A 26,738-nucleotide genomic window follows, 5' to 3' on the forward strand; every position below is an offset into this window, starting at 1 on the left:
TATTTAGAATAGCAACACCTCCAACTAGCTTAGAAACCTCTATTGAATAATCATTTATTTAATCAACTCAGGTTACCATGCTGTACAGGATACAACGTAATGCTTGTTTAAATAGTCTTGAAAGTGTGTTTTATTTAGCCGGTGTTTCATGATGAGCTGCAGTAATGTTTGTGCCCTGAGATTTTCTGGTCACTTGGTTCAACCCCACTTGCTGTCCTTGCTCACTAAAACAGCAGCAGGTAGGGGCACAGTTTTTCCAAGGTTTGCGCCAAGGTAAGTTTGTGCTTATGCATTGGCCCATCGTAAACACCCACTCTCTCACTTGTAGGCAACTTGGAGACTGTAATGCTGAATGTTTAAAAATTTATGTTCAAGAACAAAATGGACCAAGAGATGTTTTCCCCAGGGACAGGAGACACATCGGTGGAAAAACTAGACCAAAATACGATAGGTGCTGGAAAACTGAAAGAGAAACAGATTTGTGAAAATACTCAGTTGGTCAGACAGCATCCATGGAGACAGGAACTGACTTAATGTTTCAGGTCTATTCCGTTTAAGTCAGAATTGGGAAAAAGTTTTAAACAGGTGAATGGGGTGAGTGTGGGGAAAAGAAGAAATGGACAAGTCTGTGATAGGGTGAAACATGGGAGAGGTGAAATGAATTAAACTAATGAAAGATTAAAAGAAGTTAATGGTGAGATAAGTAAAGAAACAAAAGATGTGCCGAGGGGAGGAGAGTGCAGAAGAAAGATGAACAGCTATCATCCAAAATAAAAAGCAAGAAAGAAACATGAGTAAGACAATAACAAAAGAAAAGAAAAGCAGCAAAGTCCCATGCTCAGTAACCCTGCAGAAGGCAGTGGGGAACCACAGCAGGATCTCCTGGTCAGTAACCCTGCAGAAGGCAGTGGGGAACCACAGCAGGGTCTCCTGGTCAGTAACCCTGCAGAAGGCAGTGAGGAACCACAGCAGGGTCTCCTGGTCAGTAACCCTGCAGAAGGCAGTGGGGAACCACAGCAGGGTCTCCTGGTCAGTAATTCTGCAGAAGACAGTGAGGAACCACAGCAGGGTCTCCTGGTCAGTAACCCTGCAGAAGACAGTGAGGAACCACAGCAGTACTTTACCTGTAAGTCTGGACTGATCCAATAGAAGTAGGGATGGGAGATAATGCAGCTAGCCAGTGGAAGGGCTGGTAATGAGGCATCTCCCAGGTTTACATTGAATGATGATAGAGTATTATTCAGGACTGCACCATTATGTTGTGAATAGAACAGTTCGTCTGGAGTGCTGAAAGGGAGAGAGTGGAAAATGGGCTTTGGTGCATGATGCTGGTGGTGCAGAAACCTAATTCTTGGCTTTCCATTTCATCTCGCCAAGCTACTTGCATTTGAAGTTACCATATTCCATTTGCAATCCTTGATCATTCCAGTTGCATTTTGTACGAATCTCTACATGCACACCTGACCCCACCTCTGCCATCTAACCCCAGGCAAGTTCCATCCAGTTCGCTTCCCTCGTTAAAACATCTGCCACAGAATTGGGACTCAAAAGAGACTTAATTTTGAATACATTTATTAGTCTGCCTTTATATTCAACAACACCACCTCTGTGCTGATAGTTCACCCAAGTTGTCCATTTGTCATGTTTCCTGACGGTGAATGTTAGTGGGCTATTTAATTATGTGGCTCATCAAAGCTTTTGCAAATTTCACATCTCCCAGAGATTATTGGATTCTGGGCAGAAACGGAATCTCCCTCCTCCTCCCAAGGCTTTCCTGAAGCCATTGACCACAACTGGAGCACCTGTATCACTGCCCTAATTGAGGTTATGTGACTAAGCAGAGATGACACTTCTAACACTTCTCCTCTCTGTCGCTAAGAATCTTAGCAGAAACTACACTGAACTTTCCAGAAAGTCGTTGGCTTGTAAATCCTAAATCCTTGACATCCTCGAAATGTATACCACCTCCTCCACCCAAAAGAAATTAGAAAAGAATTGTGAACTATCCAAAATAATTAACAATACATCAGAATGTTTGCTTCACTTTGAAAAGTGATTTGGATACGGTCCATACTTGAAATGGAAATATTTTCAGGGAGAAAACCAAGACAGTGGGATTGATTGGATGGCACTTTCAAAGAGTTGGTACATCTGTGTGTGCCAGAGTCTCCATCCGCACTGACTGACCCAATAAACAAGAATTTTTAAAAGTATGCTTACTTTGGCTGACTTTACAGTCTTTTTTACTTGTTTATCTCCTCCTCTCTCTGGAAAATTCTGAAACTTTACTGTGATATGGCACAAGCGATCCTCTAGAATCTGCTCAAGTACCTGAATTTTACATGTGAACTTGAATACAGGTGATCAGTGGGCTGACTGACTGCAAGGAGAAAGTGAGGACTGCAGATGCTGGAGATCAGAGCTGAAAATGTGTTGCTGGAAAAGCACAGCAGGTCAGGCAGCATCCAAGGAACAGGAGAATCGACGTTTCGGGCATAAGCCCTTCTTCAGGAGTCCTGAAGACTGACTGCAGCGCTGACTGACTGCAGACAGCAATGATTCTAGCCCTCTTCTCAGATGAAGTGCACAGGCATGCCTCTCACTCAGAGACATGCCTCTCACTCACAGACACAGACATTATTATTTCAACTAAAGTTATTGGATAGCAACTAAGACTGGATGTTTCCAATCCATTGCCCAGAGTCACTGAAGCCAATTATCACATCCTACTGCTGATACCACTTAGATCAGTTAACTCAGCACAGAACCAGGATCCAGCCTGACACTTAGTAGAATTTTGCCTGTTAACCATTTAATTTTATAGTTTTCACTGATTTAGAAGGATGTGCAGTATTCAAAGGAAATGGTTTTATACACGCTTTAGTGACAAACCAGATAACCTCTTAAAGGTGAAATATTGTGGGCATTATCTGGCTGTCTGATAGGACTGCTCCAAGGTACAAAAAGATTGAAGATCAGATTCCTGATAATATTTGGATACACCACCCAGTGGCTGAATGAGGAATTGCTGTGCTATTTCAGCGTCATTCACATTTTGGAATGAAATTCACACCTCCAATGTGCTTCATGAATGTTGTAATTGGTGTCTTGTCCAGGTTTCATTGAGTTACAACTTTCTCTTCTTATGAATTTCGAAAGCAAGTGGGACTGGAATCATAAAAAGCCAGGTTAGCAATGGCAGATACTCTTACCCAAAGGGCATTTATCCTGGAATTTCAACTCTTGGCCAGTGGACTATCAATCAAGGTCTCTATCTTTGTCTTTCTGTTCTCTTGGTAGTTTAGCAACTAAGTTTCGGACTTTGCTTCCTCTGTCCTTTTGTCAACAGAAAGTTTCGGTTATACATATGTGTAAACATGTAAGGTGACAGTAGCAGGTAAGGTGGTTATTGCCACTTTGGCATATTTTGAAGTGTGCTCCTATATCATTTAGGTTGTGTCACCAAGTGATCAGGAGAATGATAGAGCTAATATTTGTGTTGGGAAGTGAAATACTATATATAGGAACTTGAAAGAACAACTACAGCTGGTCCTTGCATTGTAGGTGGAATTTTGCTGATCATGAAAATATTCTACCTTGAAAATAAGACAGGACCCTGTCACCTTAGAAACCACTCAACTCCAACAGCAATTGCTGAAACTGTGCATTTATACTCTGGAGGGACAGAAGGCTGAGAGGCAAGAAGTGTTTTATACTGCGGGGTGGGGGGGGGCCTTGACATTTATATTATATTATAATTCATTAGGTGCTCCCTTCTTTAAAAAGTTGTTGGCACTGACATGAATTGATCCCTTTAGAACACAACTGTCTGTTCACAATCCCAATCACAAATCAAAGTGCTGTAATAAACAAAGAAATGAATTTTATTTTCACCTGAAACATCATTGGTGGCTCATTGGGTGACTGAGCTTTTAATGTCACAAAGTCTTCTGGCATGTTACCTTCTCCTATGTCTAATCCCTTTGTAGCACTGTGGGTACAATAATTAGCCATAATGCTTTGAGTCTGAGCTAAACAGTTTTCCCTTCTCAAGGCCAGTTAGGGATGGGCAACAAATATACATTCCATGAAAGACAAAAACAATGTGGATATTAGGTAAGAACAGGATCTCCTAAACCACTGTCATTACCCAAGTATAATAACATACTAATTCTGACGAGGTTCATATGTAAAGACATTTCTGTTGATTGAACTTACCCATAACCACGGAATGGTATATTTGGTGAGAAAGGTTGAGAGGAACGAAAACAATTTATTACATTTTTTTAAATGAAAAGAACAATAACATATTCTGCTCAGCGCATCGAGGATTGAGATTACATTTACATTTGTTTCCATTTAACTTTAGTTTCCTTTTTGGTAATTTTTTTTTCTTCTTGAATTCTGCAAGCACCAACAAATCCAGCAATGCTGTTGTTGCAAACATTTCAGTCTTTTCAGAGTACAGTCCTTGATGAACTAAAATTGCTTGGCAAACCTGTTTTGCGGAAGAAGAGACACACTGTTTGTTGCAATGTCGTACTTTGCTGTGGTTCATGCCATTGCATCATGGATTCACAAACTAAACAAAGATTTGTCACATGCCATGAAGCAAGTTAACTTTATGCATATATATAGTATGAGTGTAGTGTTTTTCCAGACCCACATTAAATCTCTCCTGATTTTGAAATTAATGAAACTTTAAAAATTAGAAGTATTTTCAATTGAACTGAAGACTCACTATCATCTTTTTTACACTACGTTTAATACATAGTCTTAGCTAACTTTTAGAGCAACTGCCAGTGGCAACACTCTGGTTAAAGTCCTGATGATACTTAACCTGATGCTTAAAAGCTCTCGTTTCCCAATATATCAACTAGTCTTGGTTGCTGATAGTTTCATCAGTAGGACAGAAGTTGTGAGCACCCCTACTGAACCTTTCAGATCCCTGTTTCCATGCCATTACAATGTTGATGTGATGCTGTATTGACAAGGCCACCATCAAAATAAGATATTAATACAATACCCATGTACTATTATAGAGATCCTTTTACACAATTCTCAGAAGAGTCATCATTTGTTCTTCGATTTAGGAAGACATCTATTCAGGGCCATGAATTTCTGCCATGAATCTTCATATGACTGAGTCGGTAAAAATAAGGACTTGCAGATGCTGGAAACCAGATTCTAAATTAGAGTGGTGCTGGAAAAGCACAGCAGGTCAGGCAGCATCCGAGGAGCAGGAAAATCGACGTTTCTGGCAAAAGCCCTTCATCAGGAATCAGGATTCAGGATGAAGGGCGATTTTCCTGCTCCTCGGATGTTGCCTAACCTGCTGTGCTTTTCCAGCACCACTCTAATCTAGACATATGACTGAGTAAGCCAATATTTAGTCCATACATCTTTGAGCACATGGGATGCAATGTTCATGGGGTAGTGGGATTTGGAATGCAGGATTCATCTACTTTTAGAGTAGAAAGTCCTTCTGGTGCTCTTGTCAACATTCTTCATCAGTCAAAAAATAAATAGATGCTTATTCATTCAATCTGTGTTTGTAGTACCTGACTGTGGGCAAACTAGTTGTCTTGACAGCATTTCAAAAACTTTTGCATTGTCTTGAGGAAGTGACACAACTACAGTTTCTTAACGTGAAAGTATGCATTCTTGGCCAATTTCTTTTTTGGGTGATTCACATTCCCATGACTCCAGCAGCTCTGAGATGACTGAATGTGAATATGTTTTGGCACCCATCTCAGAAGCATTCCAAAATGACATATGCAAGAATTTTGGTCTTGCATATGCAAGAATTTTGGTCTTCAAGGGCATCACTATGATAAACGAGGCACAAAGCAAGCTCTTAGGAACAACAACGAGCTGAGATCACCTTTATATCCCATCATCAGACCTTTCATTTATGTGATAAACAAAGCCAATCTAGTTTTGATGATCACTGTGATATCTGCACATTCAAGACTGATGCCATACAGTTGGAGGTCTTGAAAACACACTAGACATTAACAATGTGAAATGAGGATATCAATCAAATCATTAAGAATATTACTTCATGTTAGGACACAGCAGGAAAAATCAATATTTGAAGTGCTAGTTAATTTCCCAAAGTAAAACTGAAAGTGACATTTTAAGCCTCAACAAAACTCCTCAGATTAAATATTGGGAAGATTGAAGTCATTGTTGCTCATCTCTGTTCAAAACTCAGTTCCCCAACAACCAAATCCAGCCCTACACTGGCAACTGTCAAGAGAAAGTCAGCTTGTTTGTAATCTTGGTGTCACATTTAATTCTGACATGAAGTTCCAAACTTATCTTCATACCATCACCAAGATTGCCTTTCTCTACCTTTGTAATGTTGCCTTTGTCTCAGCTCATTTATTATGGAAACCCTCATCCATACCTTTTTTACTTCTAGACTTGGCAATTCCATTGCACTCCTGCCTGGTCTCCAACATTTCAGGTCTGTAAACCTGGGGTCATCCTCTGCTGCTAGTATCTTTTTCTCACATCAGGTCCTGTTCCATGTCACCCCTGTGGTCACTACATTGGCTTGTATTCACGCTACCTCCTAAATTTAAAATCCTCATCCTTATTTTTATATCCCTACATATCCTGGCCTCTCCGTCCTCAGTCCCACAATGTTTTGAGTCACTTTACTCCCCTTTGTGCAGTCCTAGTTTCCAACACTGTTCCACTGCTGGCGATATGTTCACTGGCCTAGACCCCTCCCCCCTCCCCCAAACCAAGTTCTGGAATCCCCTCACATCTCTCCAACTTGCTTTCCAACATATAGGAACTGGGACGTTATGTTGCGGCTCTACAGGACATTGGTTAGGCTGCTTTTGGAATAATGTGTTCAGTTCTGGTCTCCCTGCTAAAGGAAAAATGGTGTGAAACATGAAAGGGTTCAGAAAAGATTTACAAGGATATTGCCAGGCTGGTGGATTTGAGCTGGGGGGGGGGGGGAGGGGGGAGCTAAATAGGCTGGGGCTATGTTCCCTGGAGCGTTAGAGGCTGATGGGGGATGATTTTACAGAGGTTTATAAAATCATGAGGTGCATGGATAGGATAAATAGGCAAGGTCTTTTCCCTGAGGTGGGGGAGTCCAAAACTAGAGGGGCATAGTTTTAAGACATGAGGGGCCACATTTTCACGCAGAGGGAGGTGTGTGAATGGAATGAGCTGCCAGAGGAAGTCATGGAGGCTGGTGCAATTACAACATTAAAAGGCAGCAGGATGGCTCTATGAATAGGAAGGGTTGAGAGGGATATGGACCAAATGCTGACAAATGGGACTAGATTAGTTTAGGATGTCTGCTGGGAATGGATGACTTGGACCGAGAGGTCTGTTTGTGTACTGTAGATCTCTGTGACTCTTGAGACACTTCTTAAAACCAACCTGTTCAACTGAGCTGTTTGCCATCTGACCAGACTCTGATTCAGCGTGGTAATTTGTTTTATCAAATCTCAGTCAAGTGCCAGGGGATATTTCATCAAGGTGCTTTGTAAATATGTATTATTGTTCAAACAGAGACTTTCAGAAACTATTTGCACTCAGGATCCATGAACACCGCTGCTAATTGGCAGACAGCACTTCACGATCCGCTTGAATAGATGAATGAGGGGAGAGACAATGTAACTTTAATTCTGGAAGAATTGACACATTTAAAAAAAAAGAACTTGAAATAAAATACCTCCGCAAAAAAAGGGAGGGGGGGGGTGCTAAATAGTCCCACCGAACTGAAGGAATGACCAGATGGATAGGGGACAGGACTGGGGGGGCTGAGGGTGTGGGCAAGTGAGGGAGGGAGGGAAGGCAGATAGATAGAGAGGCGGTGCTAGAGCTGGGAGGTTTGGGGAGATTTGTAGTGTGCCTGGCGGAGGAGTGCGGGCGGGTGAGGCGGTCTCGGAAAGTTACTGTAACTTTCCAATGTCGGCGAGATTGGAATTGGAGTGTTCGAGGCCGGTGGCAGAACTGCAGAATCAACTCTAACTTCAGTGTTTGAGAGAGAGAGAGAGAGAGAGACAAAGTTTGTTCGCCCGCTGCGTGTGTTTCTTGTTCTCTCTCTATGAGGAGCGTTGAGAGGAGGTAACCGCCGAGAGATGGGAGCCAGCCGGCTGTGGTGGAATTTGTGGGGCTTGCTGAGGATTGTGGCTGTGTGTGGAGGTGAGTGAAGGGGGGGTGGGTGGGAAAAGTGTGAGGGGCGTCCACACCACTGAGGGAGAGGGGGTGGTAAAATGAAGCGGAGACAGAGAGAGAGAGAGAGTTAGTTGGAAAGCCCGGCCAGCCTCCTTCCTTCAAAAACTTCTGACAAACTTTCGTCTGGGTTTACAAACTTTGCCAAGAAATTTTTTTTTAACTTTTTTAAAAAAAACCAGAAACCGTTCTTGTCCCCACGTCAGACCGATTGCCCACCGTAGCCTCCCTGAATCAAAATAAAGTTGGACTCTTTCTCTCTGCTGCAACATCGCGGGCGAATAATTTGCAAAGTTCATTAAACTTTAGGGAATCCTTCAGCGCGCCCTGAGCGGGGAGACTGAAGGATTCTCATGACAAATACTTTTTTGCCATTGTTATCATTTCCCTCCATTTGGTAATCAGAGCGCCTCAGGAATTGATTTTAAACGCTGTTCCCCCCCCCCCCCCCCCCCCAAAAAAAACCCAAAATCTCTTCGAGTTCCATGGGCAGATTTTCCTGATCCAAAATGAACTCCTCCAGACCCAATTCTCTCCATCTTTACACAGACCCCCGGGCAGTCAGGAAGTTTCGGTTTGTGATGGGGATATGCAGACCCAGACCAGACTCGTGCTCTTTCCAAAGCAGACCTGATGGTTTTTTTTTAAAAGATTCTCCAACTCCCGACCAAAAAGAAACTCTATCCATTAACTTTCTTTCCCCGATCATGTAAACTTGTTACTCTTCAACTTTTCTGGAAGTTTCTTTTTCTGGGCCGTGAAGAATTTTTTTTTAAAAAGGATTCCTTCAAAAAAAACTTTGGCAGTGGCTTCACATCTGTATTGAGACCGTGTCTGATTTTTTTTCTTCTCTCTACTGTTGACGAATGTGCTTTCCCCAAAGCCTTTTCTTTGTAAAATAAAAAAAAATAAGGTTTAAAAATAAAACGTTTTGGTAATAAGCCTTGATGTCAGGAAGCGAACCGAATGATCAGAATGCATAAGTGACAACATGGAAATTTTATTAGTCAAAAGATTGGTGATTCATATTTACAGAAAAGTGCATCGAAACATTTTTTTTAAGGTGTGAGAAGGAACAGGGCAGGAGTGGTACGGCAGCATTTTCTGTCACTAACCAACCTGTGAGAAGGCTCATTCATTAGTTGCTATGATGGATGTTGATGTTGTGGCCTTTTCTTTAAAGAAAGGGATGGCGGACACCTTGTATGTGCAGTTGAGATGACCTTATTCTGTGTGCAGTGCTGGAGAACATTGGTTAAGCTTCACCTGTAGATTGTGTGTCTCTCTTGCTCTGTTTGAAGTTCATGGTTTTACACAGACACACACACACATATATGACCCACATGTTGAAACACTGATTTCATTTTGTTCAAACGTGAGTGCATTCTGGGCTTTTCTGCAGTTTAATGGGTTGAGCCACAACGTGAAACACACACACACAAAAAAAAGTTGTGAAAACTAAAATGAGCGTTTGCGGAAACTCCCCGAGGCTGCCAGTAAATGCTCTATTCTCTGTAAAATGAGACAGCAGCACTTGTATTTGTGCAGCGTCTTATCGCGTCATTCGAGTGTCTGGGGAACTTGACGTGATGATTTACTTTGAAGACCAATGACTATTATTATGGAAATAAGCGCCTCGTCCAGTCTGCGTTTTCCATGTTTCCAAATGGTATTGAGACGATTGGCCTAAGTCGGGACAGAAGTGCTGTCGTTTCGAGGGGGTTGCAAAGTCAGTTTCCCTGGGTGAGGGTTGGCATTTGAACGTTGTCCACTGCTGTAGGGTCCAGTGGTTCAGCTGAAGAACGATTCCAAGTGCAGTCCTTCAGAAACAGACTGTAAACCACAGTCCATGCAGTTTGGGTGGGATCTTTCATTATGTTAAAAACACAACACATATAGATGTCATTGTTGTCACCATCCTTATTTTCCAGCCAAGTTAGCAGGAATTTAATTTTCAACTCCTTTCACTTGGAGAGAAAGGATGATCGCGCAGAGAGCATTAATATTAGTTTGAGTGGAATAAGTCTTTAAATGTGAGCAGGAAGTAGTGTAACATGTGATTCAGTGCTTGTAGTGTAGGTCTGGTGTATTGGTTCGTAATTTTGAAATAGCTTTTAAATAAACATTAGCTACCTTTAATATTCAGCCCGAGTAATTAATTTTTCTCTTTTTCTTATTTTTACATGTTTGTTTCAGTTTGATTGCTTAATCTATACAGTATATGAAATTTTTGATGCTAACGTCTTCACAATACAGTCTTGGGCAGCAAAAGTGTTTCTTTAATGTACAATGAAATATCTGTAATTGGAGGTGAGGAAGGTATAACCCTTTCTGGTACTCTTCCCCAGCAATGTTCACTTTGCAGCTGTAAGGCTGTGTGAAAAAAAGGATCAGGGATGCTCAGCACTGCTGTAGTTGCTGTCTGCCTCTGCGATGGTTTGGTCATTTTTTGTGCTTGGATCATAGTGTGTTTTACACACAGGTTGACAATTGCACTTCACACAATATGGTCAAATAAAACCACAGCATCGCATTTACAGTCATTGACCAGTGTTCAGCAGCACAATCTGGAAGCCAGACAAATAGTAGGTTGAATGTCAAAAATCATCATATTTTTCTTGTGTGTTTCTTTGAAATAAATTGGAAAGGCTAAAGGGCCACAGAGACTTCTCCCACCAGTTTGCACTTAACCCCATGCTTTAATGTGTGTCTTCAGATGGTTTTTGTCTCAGCAAAGCTTGTGTGCCTTCTTGAGTTATGGCTTTCTGTGGTACTGTACTTGGTACTTCAGCATCTGAAATACTTGTGATGAAGCGAGTTATGGGTGGGACTGGATTAGGAGTAGGCAACACACTACAGAATAATACACCGTGTTCCCATAAGTGCAATCGTAGCTCCAGCACGACTGCGACCAAAGGGCTGATTCTGAGAAGCGTCCCTGACTTACCCTGTGTGCTGAAGGACAGGGTATCTTTGAAAACCCCTTTCCCTTCCTTGGTTCTGACACTCAGCTAAGGGGGCTGTGATAATGATGCAGGTTTTGTTCTTGATAGGATCATTTGACAATCCAATAACTTACTGATCACTATTGGATTTATACTTTCAGACTTGTTTTTTGCAAAAAACTCTTGTTCACAAATTGTCAGTGAGATTTGAACACATTGTCTACATTACTAGTCTCGAGATCTGCCACCATGAGGCATTTAAAAAGCATCTGGGCAGGTGCATGAATAGGAAGGGTTTAGAGGAATATGGGCCAAATGCAGGCAAATGGGATTAGATTAATTTAGGACAGCTGGTCAGGATGGATGAGTTGGACCGAAGGGTCTGTTTCCGCAATGTAAAACTTTGACTCTGAGGGGAAAAGATGTACAATAACATATCTTTTAAGTCATACCCACTCATAGGATCATGTGTGAAGCTACAAGCAAGAAAGAGTTTAAAATGAAAAATCAACCTCTTGTTTTGCTTACGGTGCTCACTCTTTTATATTACTGTATCTTGTGTTCATGTTCGCTGGTGGTGGCAATCTTCTGATCCTTTTATAAATGTGGCAGTTTTCCACTGATACCTTTGAATATGTTGAATGTTGGTAAGTTAGTGAACAATGGGAACTGAGAGGGGTAAAGACCCACTCTTGGTCCAACCAGATCCCACACATTATCTACTTGGGAGTTATTGAGGAGGAGCATGGATTCTGGCTGATTATTTACCTCTGTCAGTCAAGAAAGCTTGGAAACTATTTTCATCATTTCCTTTGCTGAGCCAGCTGAAACCCAGATGCAAATCTCCAACTTTACCCGGCATGTTGCCCAATACCCAATGGTTCAATTAAATGCTGAGGTTGGGAGGAATTCCCCCCTTTTTTTTGAAGGAGTTGATTTAATATAAAGCTAGTTATATTTTTTTATTTAAAATGAAACAATTTCAACACTGAAGGCTAAATTCAGGTATGAATATTATAGTCGTGGGGATCTACAGCACATAAAAAGGGTCTTCAGCTCATTGTATCCACACTGGTCAAAAACAACCACCTCACTATTTAAATCCCATTTTCCAGCATGTGGCCCATTGCGATGTGTGTCTTGGCATTGCAAGTGAACATCTAAATCCTTCTAAAATGTTATGAGGGGTTTCTGCCTCTACTACCCATGCGGAAAGTAAGTTCCAGTTTCCCACCACCCTTCATGTCCTCTAAACCTTCTGTCCCTTATCTTAAGTCTATGCCCCCCGGTCATTTATCTCTCCATTAAGGGAAAGAAAGTTTCTTTCTGTCTACCCTATCTATGCCTCTCGTAATTTTATAAACCTCAGTCATGTCCCCTTTAAATTTCCTGGGTTCGAAGGAAAACAATTGCAGTCTGTCCAATCTCTCTCTCATAACTGAAACTCTCCATCCCAGGTAATATCCAGGTAAATCTCCTCTGCACCCTCTCCAGTGCAATCACATCCCTCCTCTCAGATGGATTTCGGAACTGCACACAATACTCTTAGCTGTACGTTTGAGTTTGTTTCTACAGATGCCTGTTGAGAATTACTTAAACAAGGAGCATCTGGTGGGAATGAGAGATTAGAAGGTGTGGAGTGCACTGGCTTCCAGTCTCCAAAGCAGGAGAAAAGCATAGGAGGCATTTACACAGGGACACTGGATTTGCTGGACAAAATGGGTGACGCAGTGGCTCAGTGATTAGCATTGCTGCCTCATAGCACCAGGGACCCAGTTTCTTTTCCACCCTTGGGTGACTGTCTGTGTGGAGTTTGCATGTTTTCCCTCTGTCTGCGTGGGTTTCCTCTGATAGTCCAAAGATGTGCAGCTAGATGGATTGGCCATGGAAAATCAGAGGTTAAGGGGACGGAATGGGATGCTCTTTGGAGGTTTGGTTTAGGCTAGATGGGCTGAATGACCTCTTTCTGCTCTGTAGGGATTCTGTGATTGTAAACGGTCAAGGTCCTTCTATTCCACTTTCGAAATCTTGGTGGTTGCTTGACTCAGTGAGAATAGAATTTTTGAATAACATGATAATCTTCACGTCAGTCTTCACTGTGGAAGATTCCAGTGGTCCACCAGAACTTCAACGGAATCAGGGGGCAGGAGTGAATGTAGTGGCTGTCACTAAAGAAGAAGATGCTGAGGAAGCTGAATAGCCTGAAGGTGGATAAATCATCCTTACCATATGAACTATACCCCACTGTCCTGAAGGAGATAGCTATGGAGGCATTGGGAGTGATCTTCCAGCAACCACTGGAGTCAGCGATCCTTGAGGCCTGGAAACTGACTAAGTAACACCCCTATTTAAGAAGGGAGGGAGGAGAAAATGGAAATTTATAGGCCAGCTTGCCTGATCTCAGTCGTTGGGAAGATTTAAGGATGAGATTGCAGAGTACTTGGAAGTGCATGGTAAAATAGAGCTAAGCCAGCACGGCTTTGTCAAGGTGTGGTCATGCCGAACAAATCTGTTGGAATTGTTTGAGGAGGTAACAAACAGGTTAGCCAGCAGATGTGATCTGTTTGGATTTCAAGAAGGCCTTTGATAAGGGGCTGTGAAATAAGATACGTGCCCATGCTGTTCAGGGAAGGTATTGGCATTGATAGAGGATTTGCTGACTGGTAGAAGGTAGGGAATGGGGATAAAAGGGTCTTTTTCAGGATAGCAACAGATGATTAGTGGAGTTCTGCAGTGGCTAGTTTTGGGACCTCATCTATCCATTGGGCATTGTTGCAAGGTTTGTAGATGATACAAAGGTAGGTAGAGGGACATGTAGTACTGAGGAAGTGGGAGGCTGCAGAAGAATTTGGACAGGCTAGGAGAGTCGGCAAAGAAATGGTAGATGAATTACAGTACGGGAAAGTGCGAGGCTATGTACTTTGGAATAGATGAATAAGGGGAGAGATAATGTAGTGGCTGTACAGGACATTAGTTAGGCCACTGTTGGAATATTGCGTGCAGTTCTGGTCTCCTTCCTATCGGAAAGGTGTTGTGAAACTTGAAAGGGTTCAGAAAAGATTTACAAGGATGTTGCCAGGGTTGGAGGATCTGAGCTACAGGGAGAGGCTGAACTGGCTGGGGATGTTTTCCCTGGAGCGTCGGAGGCTGAGGGGTGACCTTAATTTTGTAAACCTCTATATGAGGGGAATAGATAGGGTAAATAGGCAAAGTCTTTTCCTTGGGGTCGAGGAGTCCAGAACTAGAGGGCATAGGTTTAGGGTGAGAGGGGAAAGATATAAAAGAGACCTAAGGGGCAACATTTTCACGCAGAGGGTGGTATGCGTATGGAATGAGCTGCCAGAGGTGGTGGAGGATGGTACAATTGCAACATTTAAAAGGCATTTGGATGGGTATATGAATAGGAAGGGTTTGGAGGGATATGTGCTAGGTGCTGGCAGGTGGGACTAGATTGGGTTGGGATATCTGGTCGGCATGGACGGGTTGTACCAAAGTGTCTGTTTCCATGCTGTACATCTCTATGAATCTATGACTAAATGGGGAACGGCTTCAAAATTTGAAGCACGAAGGGACTTAGGAGTCCGAGTTCAGGATTCTTTTCAGGCTAACATGCAGGTTCAGTTGGCAGCCACGAGGGCAAATGTACTGTTTGCATTAATTTCAAGAGGGCTAGAATATAACAGCAGAGATGTGCTGCTGCAGTTGTATAAGGTTCTGGTCAGACTGCATTTGGAATATTGTGAGCAGTTTTGGGCCCCATATCTAAGGAAGGATGTGCTAGCGTTGGAGATGGTCCTGAGGAGGTTCACAAGAAAGATGCTGGGAATGAAGGGTTTGTCACATGAGGAGCGGTTGGTGACTCTGGATCTATACTTGAAGGAGTTTAAAAGGATAAGGAGGGAATTTCACTGAAACTTGGAGAATACTGAGAGGCCTGCATAGATGTTTCCACTAGTAGGAGAGGCTAGGACTCGGGCACAGCCTCCGAGTGAAGGGATGACCCTTTAGAACTGAAATGAGGAGGAATATTTTTCAGCCAGAAGGTGGTGAATCTATGGAACCCATTGCCGCACAAAACTGTGGACGCCAAATCATTGAGAGTATTTTAGACAGAATGATACCTCCTTGATTTGTAAAGAGGTCAATGGATTTGGGGCGAAGGTTTTTCAAACTCATATACTGCCTATCAGTCATGATTGAATGGCAGAGAAGACTCAATGGGCTTAACTTTACTCGTATATAATTTGTCTTATGGTCTGATCTTTATCAATTAACATCCACCAGCACCAGAAATGAGGTCAGGAAAAACCCAGCAGTGAGAACCAGGGATAAGGTCACCATCTTTTGTCTCTCAGTCACTTACCACGTGGCATGCCTCGAAGTATTTGTGTAATTCACCCAAAGTGTTATCTTGTGGAAGAGTTGTATTTAATGTGCGTTAGAATTAATTGTTAGAAACTTACCCTGCTGTTTCGCAAAGGAAATGTTAGTGGTGCGTTTGAAGCATAACCACCATTAGATACAGACACATGTGGAACATCATCCTTTAACTGAAATTTACTGCTTCATATTGGTGGAGGGAACTTGTTCAGTGGTTGAGACAGTGTCTGTAAGAGTCCTATATTTGCGCTTGAAGAAGTAATTTGCTAATTAAAAGCTTGGCAGGATGGTTGATATCAGTGCCATCTCCCATTACTATTGCTTCCCACCCTCTCAAAAGGGATGTTTTTTATTTGTCAAAGGAATATTAAATAGAGAAATTAATATAAGGATAAATAGCCCTCCCACAAATCCAACCCAAACTCTGGATCAGATATGTGGACGACACTTTTCTTATCATTAAGGCAACAGCGATCGAGAACACACACTGGATTATCAACACCTTACTCGCAGGGATCAGATTTATGAGAGAGGAGGAAACCAACAATCGACTCCCATTCCTAGATGTGATGATAGAAAGGACACACAGGTGAATGCATCACAAATGTGTACAGGAAAGCCACACGTACCAACCAGGTCCTGAACTACAACATCAACCACCCAAAATACACAAGTGAAGCTGCATTAGGACCCTGTTCAAAAGGGCTACAACACACTTGCAGCACTCCTGACGAAAGGAAGAACACCTCTACAGAGTATTCGCCAAGAACAGATCTGCCTGCAACTTCATCCACAGGTGCCTAACAGACAAACAATGCGGTGAGGACATGCCACGACCCAACTCACTAGCAATGCTACTTTATATTAAAAAAAAAACCTCGGAACTGACAGCCAGACTTCTGCAACCGCTGGGATTCATGACAGCCCATAAATCGACAGCCACACTCTGACAATGACTCACCAGGACAAAAGACCCTATATCCAGCATGTGCAACACAAATGTAGTTTACAGGGTTCAATGCAAAGACTGCAAGCAAGACTATACAGGACAAACAGGCAGACAACGAGCAATCCTCATCCACGAACACCAACTAGCCACACTAAACACCATGATCAGCAGTCCCTGTTTCTTCCTCTCCTCCCCACCCCCACCACACACACACATGCACGCGCACACACACACACATACACACTCGACTGTGACAACACAACGATCAGAGGAAAGCCAGAGAATTTACAGAAGCATGGCACTCATCCACTGACTCCATCAACAAGCACATAGACCTAGACCCAATATACTAGCCACTACAACAAGCAACTGGAAGCCGCAGGAATGAAACCAAGTAAATTCCAGAAGAGACAGTACAGCAGCACTTCACAGGAGACTCCACAGCACTGAAAATGTCACCTAGACGGGGACGAAATGTCTGCAAATCACCTTCCCAGCTCGGTGAACATAGCCACAATAGAGTCATAGAGATGTACAGCACTGAAACAGATCTTTTGGTCCAACTTGTCCATGCCTGACCAGATATCCCGTCCCAATCTAGGGGTGGTATGATGGCTCAGTGGTTAGCACTGCTGCCTCACAGCGCCAGTGACCGGGTTTGATTCCCACCTCGGGAGACTCCGCAAACTCCACACAGACAGTCTCCCCGTGTCTGAGTGGGTTTCCTCCAGGTGCTCTGGTTTCCTCCCACACTCCAAAGGTGTGCCTCCAAAGGTTAGGTGAATTGGCCATGCTAAATTGCCCATAGTCTTAGGTGCATTAGTCAGAGGTAAATGTAGGGTAGGGGAATGGGCGAGTTACTGTTTGGAGGGTCAGTGTGGACTTGTTGGGCCGAAAGGCCTGTTCCCATACTGTAGGGAATCTAATTACTAATTACACCTGCCAACACCTGGCCCATATCCCTCCCAACCCTTCCTATTCATATACCCATCCAGATGTCTTTTAAATGTTGCAATTGTACCAGCTTCCACCACTTTCTCTGGCAGATCATTCCATACACATACACACTCTGCATGGAAATGTTGCCCCTTAGGTCTCTTTTATATCTTTCCCCTCTCACCCTAAACCTATGCCCTCTAGTTCTGGACTCCCTGACCCCAGGGAAAAGACTTTGCCTATTTACCCCATCCATGTCCCTCATGATTTTATAAACCTCTATAAGCTCACCCCGCAGCCTCCGATGCTCCAGGGAAAACAGTCTTAGCCTATTCAGCCTCTCCCTATAGTTCAAATCTTCCAACCCTGGCAATACCCTTGTATATCTTTTCCGAACCCTTTCAAATTTCACAATATTTTTCCGATAGGAAGGAGACCAGAATTGCATCCAATATTCCAACAGTGGCCTAACCAATGTGCTGTACAGCCACAACATGACCTCCCAACTCCTGTACTCAATACTCTGACCAATAAAGGAAAGCATACCAAACACCGCCTTCACTATCCCATCTACCTGCGACTCAATTTTCAAGGAGCTATGAACCTGTACTCCAAGGTCTCTTTGTTCAGCAACACTCCCTAGGACCTTACCATTAAGTGTATAAGTCCTGCTAAGATTTGCTTTCCCAAAATGCAGCACCTCACGTTTATCTAAATTAAACTCCATCTGCCAGTTCTCAGCCCATTGGCCCATCTGATCAAGATCCCATTGTAATCTGAGGTGACCTCCTTCACTGTCCACTGCACCTCCAATTTTGGTGTCATCAGCAAACTTACAAACTACACCTGTTATGCTCACATCCACTCATTTATATAAATGACAAAAAGTAATGGACCCAGCACCGATCCTTGTGGCACTCCAGTGGTCACAGGCCTCCAGTCTGAAAAACAATCCTCCACCACCACCCTCTGTCTTCTACCTTTGAGCCAGTTCTGTATCCAAATGGCTAGTTTTCCCCGTATTCCATGAGATCTAACCTTGCTCACCAGTCTCCCATGGGAACCTTGTCAAACGCCTTACTGAAGTCCATATAGATCACATCTACTGCTCTGCCCTCATCAATCCTTTTTGTTACTTCTTCAAAAAACTCAATCAAGTTTGTGAGACATGATTTCCCACACACAAAACCATGTTGACTATCCCTAATCAGTCCTTGCCTTTCCAAATACATATATATTCTGTCCCTCAGGATTCCCTCCAACAACTTGCCCACCACTGATGTCAGGCTCACTAGTTTATAGTTCCTTGGCTTGTCCGTACCGCCCTTCTTAAACAGTGGCATCACGTTTGCCAACCTCCAGTTTTCCGCACCTCACCTATGATTATCGACCATGCAAATATCTCAGCAAGGGGTCCAGCAATCAGTTCTCTGGCTTCCCACAGAGTTCTAGGGTATACCTGATCAGGTCCTGGGGATTTATCCACATTTATGCGTTTCAAGACATCCAGCACTTCCTTCTCTGCAATATGGACATTTTTCAAGATGTCGCCATCTATTTCCCTATATTCCACATCTTTCATGTACTTTTCCACAGTAAATACTGATGCAAACTACTCGTTTAGTATCTGCCCCATCTCCTGCAGTTCCACACAAAGACCGTCTTGCTGATTTTTGAGGGGCCCTGTTCTCTCCCTAGTTACCCCTTGGTCCTTAATGTATTTGTAAAAACCCTTTGGATTCTCCTTAACTCTATTTGCCAAAACTATCTCATCCCTGGAGTGTCGGAGGCTGAGGGGTGACCTTATGGAGGTTTACAAAATTATGAGGGGTATGGATAGGATAAATAGGCAAAGTCTTTTCCCTGGGGTGGGGGAGTCCAGAACTAGAGGGCATAGGTTTAGGGTGAGAGGGGAAAGATATAAAAGAGACCTAAGGGACAACCTTTTCACACCGAGGGTGGTACAGATATGGAATGAGCTGCCAGAGGAAGTGGTGGAGACTGGTACAATTGCAACATTTAAGAGGCTTTTGGATGGGTATATGAATAGGAAGGGTTTGGAGGCATATGGGCCGGGTGCTGGCAGGTGGGACTAGATTGGGTTGGGATATTTGGTCGGCATGGACAGGTTGGATCGAAGTGTCTGTTTCCATGCTGTACATCTTTATGACTCTGTCTCCTTTTTGTCCTCCTGATTTCCCTCTTAAGTATACTCCTACTGCCTTTTTATACTCTTTTAAGGATTCACTCGATCTATCCTGTCTATACCTGACATAAGATTCCTTCTGTTTCTTAACCCTCAATTTATTTTGTCAGCCAGCATTCCCTACGCCTACCAGCCTTTCCTTTCACCCTAACAGGAATATACTGTCTCTGGACTCTCCTTACCTGAGTTCTGAAGGCTTCCCATTTTCCGGCTGTCCCTTTATCTGTGAACATCTGCACCCAATCAGCTTTTGAAAGTTCTTGCCTAATACCTTGCCAACCACGACTAGGATTAACAAACTTCCCGAAGTTTGTTTTCTGTCTTGATGAACAGGTTTTTCACTTTTTGGAGTGGTATTCTAATCACAGGGACTACAGTCCTTGCTTTCTTTCTGGCCTGTATTTCTCACAGTAAGTTACACTTCTTTTTTTGTCAAAGTGTCTTTGGAAAGCCCCAAGCTAAAGTAAGGAAATTTGTAACAGCATCTGTACTTTGTAAGCTGGCAGCATTGGAATTGGAAAGTATTTACTGCCAGTCTGTGAAAACATTGCTGATTTCGGGAAATAATGGGCTTAATGCATTTTTATTTTTTGGACAGTCTATATCTTCAAATCTTACTCCTAGATGTGTGGGCAGGTGGAATGCCACAGCGAGGAGCAGGAATTCAGGCAAGTACCAGTGGGATGAGTGAGGGGAAAGAGGTTGGTGAAAAATAAAGATTATTAGTACCTCGCCAAGAATAAGTTTTTGTTTGAATACCAACACCAAAAGCGCAGCATGACTCTTAACCACTAAAAATGTTCGAGTCATGTGGAAATGACTCAGCTGGTAGATTAAAGCTATGGTATGGTATGGAGCTACTCAGAATAGAAATTGAAGTTTTGATCCAATCTCAATTCTCTGTATTCAGTGAATTGATTTCAGCAGGGACAATGATGAGTATGCTGTAAAATTCAGTGCCCTTGGGTTATGGAGGTGCAGCATTCCCTTTTTATAGTCCACGAGCTTTGAAGCAATGTCCCTTTATTTCGTGGGGTTTGTTTCCTCCTTTTGTGAAATGACTACACGGAGGCTGGTATCCTGTCACCAAGTCACCCTTTATTTACACTGGCTCAGACCAGCCAGCTGAGAGCCAGCTCCTAGATTGAGGAGCCCTTCTGAATCTCCTGGTTATATCTGTCGGCTGGGGTCCCCTGATTGGGGTTGTTAACCTGCGTCAATCAAGTATCTCATAGTCAATGAGATCCATCATGTCCTTGTCCCAGTCATTGCACTTTGCTTTTCTGACCTGAGTTGCCAATTTGCAGGTTATGTTGGGAAGTGTAGGAATGGTTGGGATGTATCGGGGAAGAGAGGAAAAGTTCACAAGGTGACCGGCTATCGAGTTCACAAAGACACAAGTTTACAGTGGGATTCTAATCATGGTCATGTTTGAAAAGAATGCCAGGAAGTAACTATAATTTACCTGAGCAAGAAATGGGTATTTAATGTGGGTTGTGAAGTTGCTCCATTGACTTAATGAGTTACTGGAAAAGCGCAGCCCCTCCCCCAAGTCCCTCCTCCCTACCTTTTATCTTAGCCTGCTGGACAAACTTTCCTCATTCCTGAAGAAGGGCTTATGCCCAAAACGTCGATTCTCCTGTTCCCTGGATGCTGCCTGACCTGCTGTGCTTTTCCAGTAACACATTTTCAGCTCTGATCTCCAGCATCTGCAGACCTCACTTTCTCCTTAATGAGTTAATGCTCCAGTTGGGCTATATCATTCACTAAGGCTCGATCCCTGGTTTTAGTTTATTCATTTAGCATCAGTCACAGCAATTTCTAAAACTTCCTGTGGCTAGCAAGGGTTTCCACATCTAATCACTTTCTACTGACCCACGCTGGGATGAATTCAAAGATGTTTAGGTGAGCATAGAATCAGTATTCATAGCAATTTTTCTGAGGTCGAATCAATCATGACTGAAACCTGGTTCTGAATAATGACTCCTTTAGTGAGTTAGCTGTGGTAGACCAACACTTGTGGGAATGAAACCTACAAGTGACATTTAGAGACTCAAGAAAAGTGGTAAGCAAGAAATCTTGAGTACACTTTTTGAGAAAAAATGTTTCAATCCTAATTTTGCACATGGACTAAAGATTTCCAGATGTACTTTCCATACCACTTGCCATAGGGTGTTCAAGGTCACAACTAAAATTCTCAGCTCGAGTTTGAACATTGAGTTGGTACTGACGAATCTGTGCCCCTCTACGGGTCTTTGAACGTCTTGGAGTGTTGTCTACAGGTATGCGGACTTGATTGGGATACAGTGACACCAAGTGGCAGGTTTGCTCCAACATCATCCTTAAAAGAGCTACTATTGTATCAGTTATATGCAGTTCCCCTGCCCACTCAGTAACCAACAATGCATATTGATGCAGCCATAAGGATGAAAAATGTGTTGCTGGAAAAGCGCAGCAGGTCAGGCAGCATCAAAGGAGCAGGAGAATCGACGTTTCGGGCATAAGCCCTTCTTCAGGAAAATTTTCCTGAAGAAGGGCTTATGCCCGAAACGTCGATTCTCCTGTTCCTTTGATGCTGCCTGACCTGCTGCGCTTTTCCAGCAACACATTTTTCAGCTCTGATTTCCAGCATCTGCAGTCCTCACTTTCTCCTAGTGGCCGTAAGGATGACAAGATTTGAGGTTCAGTGCCTGGCTTAAGGCATTGGCTAACTTTAGGGAGGGATAGTGCACTGGGAGTGACTGATTTATTGTGATTACACACCAGATGTATCTGAGCAGACTCACTATGAAGCCAGATTCTTCCACTATTGGTCTTTATCAACACAACTGTGTTACCTCCAGAGAAGTAATGTTGGGAGAGGAAGGAGAAATGCATATTCATAGGCCTTGCTGGTTTGAGTGCTTCCTATTCTGGCACAGAATGCATGAAGGTAATTCACTGACGGTTTTGTGATTTCATTTGAAACTAAGGTATTGAAAGAGATATGGTAGTGTAGGTAAGAGGTTTGTGTTTAGGACAGAAAAGAATAGTGGTGTTGGATGATTTTACACGTCACGAATGGTGTCAGAGAAGTCAGTGCTGGGGCCATTGTTTTTCGGATAAATGTGTACAGTTTACAGTGGCACTATTGAAGCTTGCCAGCCAGAATACAGGACATGTGTTGTAAAAGAAGATTGACTTGAGAATGTTGGGCAGGTAGATTTCATACGCAAAGTTTACACGAGAGAAATTGTGAATCTGATACATTTTAGAATGAATTAAAAAAACATACATTCATAAGATGTGGGAGTTGCTGGCCGGCCAGCATTTATTGCCTGTCCTTAGTTGCCCTGAGAAGGTGGTGGTGAGCTGCCGCCTTGGACCGCTGAAGTCTACCTGCAGTGGGTTGACCCACCACGCCATTCGGGAGGGGATTCCAAGATTCTGACCTAGTAGAATAAAAAAAATCATACAACAAAACTTGGAGCAGAGAATCCAAAAAAATGTGGAGTGCAAAATGATACGAAACCTATACAGGTAAGTATTTGAACACGGTTAGGCTATTGTGTTAAATGTTGGGAACTATGCTGAATAAAATACATCAAGGCCATGGGGATGGTGCAAAAGAGGTTTGCTGAAAAGTTTCCGGTATAGTGACAAAAATCTACTGTCTTTGGTGGAATGTGGATGGTTAGAAGTTCTGACGAATGTGCTCAAAATTCTGAGGGATTTTGATGAGGTTAATTGGGAAATATTATTTCCACTGGCCAATGAAACAGAAACGGAAGGAAATAAATTTAAACTCGCCAAAAGAGTGAGAAGAGAGTTCAAGCCTCTTTAAAGTTTTTAAAGAGGAAGTTGATAAATACTTGTGGAAGATATTATGTAAATTTACAGAACAGAAGCAGGCAATTTGACCTAACTAGTCTTTGGTGTTTATGTTTCAGAGAAACCTCTTTCCACCCCATATTTATCGCTCCATTTATCAGCATAACCTTTATTTCATTCTTTCTTGTGTTTATAGCTTCCTTTTAAATGCATTTCTCAGTTTTTTAAAAAAATCTCAACTAGTCCTTGTGGTCGTGAGTTTCACATTCTAAGTACTTTCTGGGAGCATAATGCTGGTTATTGTGTTTTCTATTGGATTCGCAAAAGAAGACAATTAGTAAGGTTAAAATGTTAATGAGGAAGTATCAAGTCAATTGTTGGATAGTTGCGAATGAACATTTGATGGTTTCCAGTGCTGTACAATATATTGTAATTGCTTTGAGACCTGTAGAAACTGGTTCCTATCAATCCCCAGGATTAAAGTATCGCAGGCCCACTCTCATTTAGGTCGCTATGCGTGCTTCTCAGATTGACCTCCAAAGCATCTACAGGTCATAATTGACTTGAAGGAGCAGCACATGTATATTGTTTAGTACTTTTTTAAAAATCCACCTGTTTGGACATTTATGATGCACTTTCATGACAGGTGGCACTTGAACCTGGACCTTCTAGAGACTCATCTCTTTACTATAAGACGTCTGGATCTCATACAGCAATAGTGGAACCTGGTGTAGAGTGCATTGACAGTTGGCTGGTTTCTTTACTGCAGGAATTGACTAAAGTCATCTACTCAAATGATGCAATGCACTTGCATCATGCCAAAAATGCCTGAATGATTGATAAGCATGTATGTGAAAATACAAGCACCAGTAACTGTCTAAACACTGGGCTTCTGTACTTTGGAGGAGCTTTACTTTCTGATTGGTGACATGTCTGTTTCTGAAATATCCATCGTACTTTCTGTGAGTACATTTAGTTTGAGTATTTGCTTGGTAGATGCTAATAATTTTATTCTGCAAAGTATATGTCAGAAGTGAGTGATCCGTAATAAAAGTGAGAGACGGTACAGATTCATACAACTGGAAAGTAAAATGTAGAGAATGGAATTCTGGTACAAGTGTACACTTTTTATGAACAGTTACTTAGTTTGGTATGGAAAAGGTTGTTTTCCCCACGGAGTCTATTATTTCCAAAAAAATGTTAATTTTTGGAAATTAATAGTTTCTGGAAGCAATCTCTTCCCCTTCATGAAATGTTTTGTTTAGTTCTTTTTGTCCATTTGAGGTTTATTACCTGTGTAGATGTAGCAACTTCTAACACATAAGTTGTTGCAGATCATCCAAGGACATGGATTGGCAACTTGTTTTTCCTAGAGTCATTGACTAGCTGTTGGGTGCTACAGTTTAGAGGTAAAGGATGGAATTTAAAGACAGGCTTTTTTATCAAAAAGACTAATTGTGTTTGGATGATGCCATTGTGCTGAAACATCAACAGACTTGAGTAGTACGTCTTCAAAGCTGTCTACGTATTGGGATGTTTCTCATTCCATGTTTTACAATTCAATGTCTTGCTGCCTGTAATGACTCTGTCAGGTATTTGTCTGTGGAATCTCTGTCATGAAGACAGCAGTCATTGGAATGCATTATCTATTGGCTTCTTTGTGAAGGTTGTGAAAGTGTCAAGCCCTATGTATCTGCCAAAATAACAAACAAGAAAGTAGTTTGTGCACTCGTGTCGCCATCTGATGGTACCCAATAAATTTTAAATGTATTGAGAATAAAAACAATGAATATATGTACCCTTAATATTTGAGTAAATTCAGGTTAAATTTATGAATTCTGTGGGTTCCTTGTATGTTTTTTGATGAAATGGGAATTGAGTTGATAATGTTAATGTCTTAGAGTCACAGTATCATACAGCATAAAAACAGGCCCTTCGGCCCACCATATCTATACTGACCAAACACCAAACTATACTTATCTAATCTAGTTGCACTTGGTCCCTAGCCATCTATGCCCTGACATTTTTCGTGAATTGTCTTCTATCTTGCGTCAAAACTAATTAAACCTGAAAAATCAGGTTATGATCAGACTCTGAAGTTTGCAGCATACCTGTGACCTCAGACTCTCTTACTCCTACTGTCTTCTAACCTGGGACACGCCCAGTGGTGTCAAGTCAAAGAATGCTGTTTAATCCCAGTCTGATTTTTCTCCTCGCCTATGCTGCTGATATGCTTCCTACCTCAAACACCTCTTTCAATACTTCCCCAGCTCTGGGACTGGCTAAGTCCTCTCTTGTTCCACCCCTCTCAAATTTACTTAAGACCTCTATTTTAAAATACACAAGAGTCAGACCAATATGAATCATCACTGGTTTTTCTCATTTTTGCTTCTGGGATATGCTACCGTTGTGCTATCTCACTGTATATTGTCCACTGAAATCCCTTCCTGTTGGGAAGCAGCTGTATTTTCCCTCCTTGACATGAGCATGATTGAAGTATGTAGTGTACACTAAGTACATCCGCTGCCAAAACTATGGGAAGGCCAGATTAGCCATTTTTGATTTATTTGATGACCTGCTCGTGGTCCTGTTGCCACTACCTTTGACAATGCTTAATTTAGGAGCTCTCACAGAAGATTCATAACTGCACCACATTTAGGTTTTTGTATATTTTTCGCTACAGACAGTGGTTAGATCACAATATTCTTTGAAAGAAAGGCCAGGTTTTAAGTCATTTGCTAGTTGCTGGGCACTATTTGGCCTACACATTATAATGCTTGACACTGCTGTTGGAATAATTAGTTCCATCAGTTTAATGTTTGTTAAATGCTTGATGAATGTCAGGCATTATGGATTTGTGTCTACACCACCTCATTTGTGTGACATGTTGTACCAGCCATTCTGTTTGTGAGGAGCTTGTTACATTTTGATACACAGTTGGAAGAAATGAATATTAACACCGATTCAAAGTGATTAATAGGAAGTGTTTGTTTACATTTACAGACCATGCCAGCATTCCTTAGGACTGTGGAATTTTTGTGTTCCCCAGTTCTGTTGTTTGCGTAGGCTGTGGCATTCAGCATTCTGAAATATTAATGAAATTTAACTCTCGGTTGAAGGGTGGATAGAATCCTTGGTAAAGTAGTACCAGTGGAAGAAATTTAGTTCGCGAAGATAAGTTTTTATTTGTGCATTTTTGTTCTTTATCTAAAGTCACACAGAATAAAACTTCAAAATGCACAGTGGTGCATCACCAGATCACGAACAGACGTGGGAGCCCCTGCAGTCACTTGTTGGGGCTCAG

The 26,738-nt window shown here is 42.3% G+C and overlaps 1 protein-coding gene across 1 annotated transcript in view; it reads left to right on the forward strand.

Annotated features, from left to right (window-relative positions):
• Nucleotides 1–7,864: 7,864 nt before the first annotated feature.
• The window catches only part of LOC122554632 (neurogenic locus notch homolog protein 2-like), a 158,324-nt gene continuing 139,450 nt past the window's right edge, over nt 7,865–26,738 (forward strand). The window contains exon 1 of the mRNA XM_043699954.1: nt 7,865–8,178. Within this exon, the coding sequence (XP_043555889.1) occupies nt 8,115–8,178 (64 nt within the window). The 5' untranslated portion in view covers nt 7,865–8,114. The remainder of the gene's footprint in view (nt 8,179–26,738) is intronic.

Source organism: Chiloscyllium plagiosum, chromosome 11 (genome assembly GCF_004010195.1).
Source record: "Chiloscyllium plagiosum isolate BGI_BamShark_2017 chromosome 11, ASM401019v2, whole genome shotgun sequence".
Taxonomy (NCBI): Eukaryota; Metazoa; Chordata; class Chondrichthyes; order Orectolobiformes; family Hemiscylliidae; genus Chiloscyllium; species Chiloscyllium plagiosum.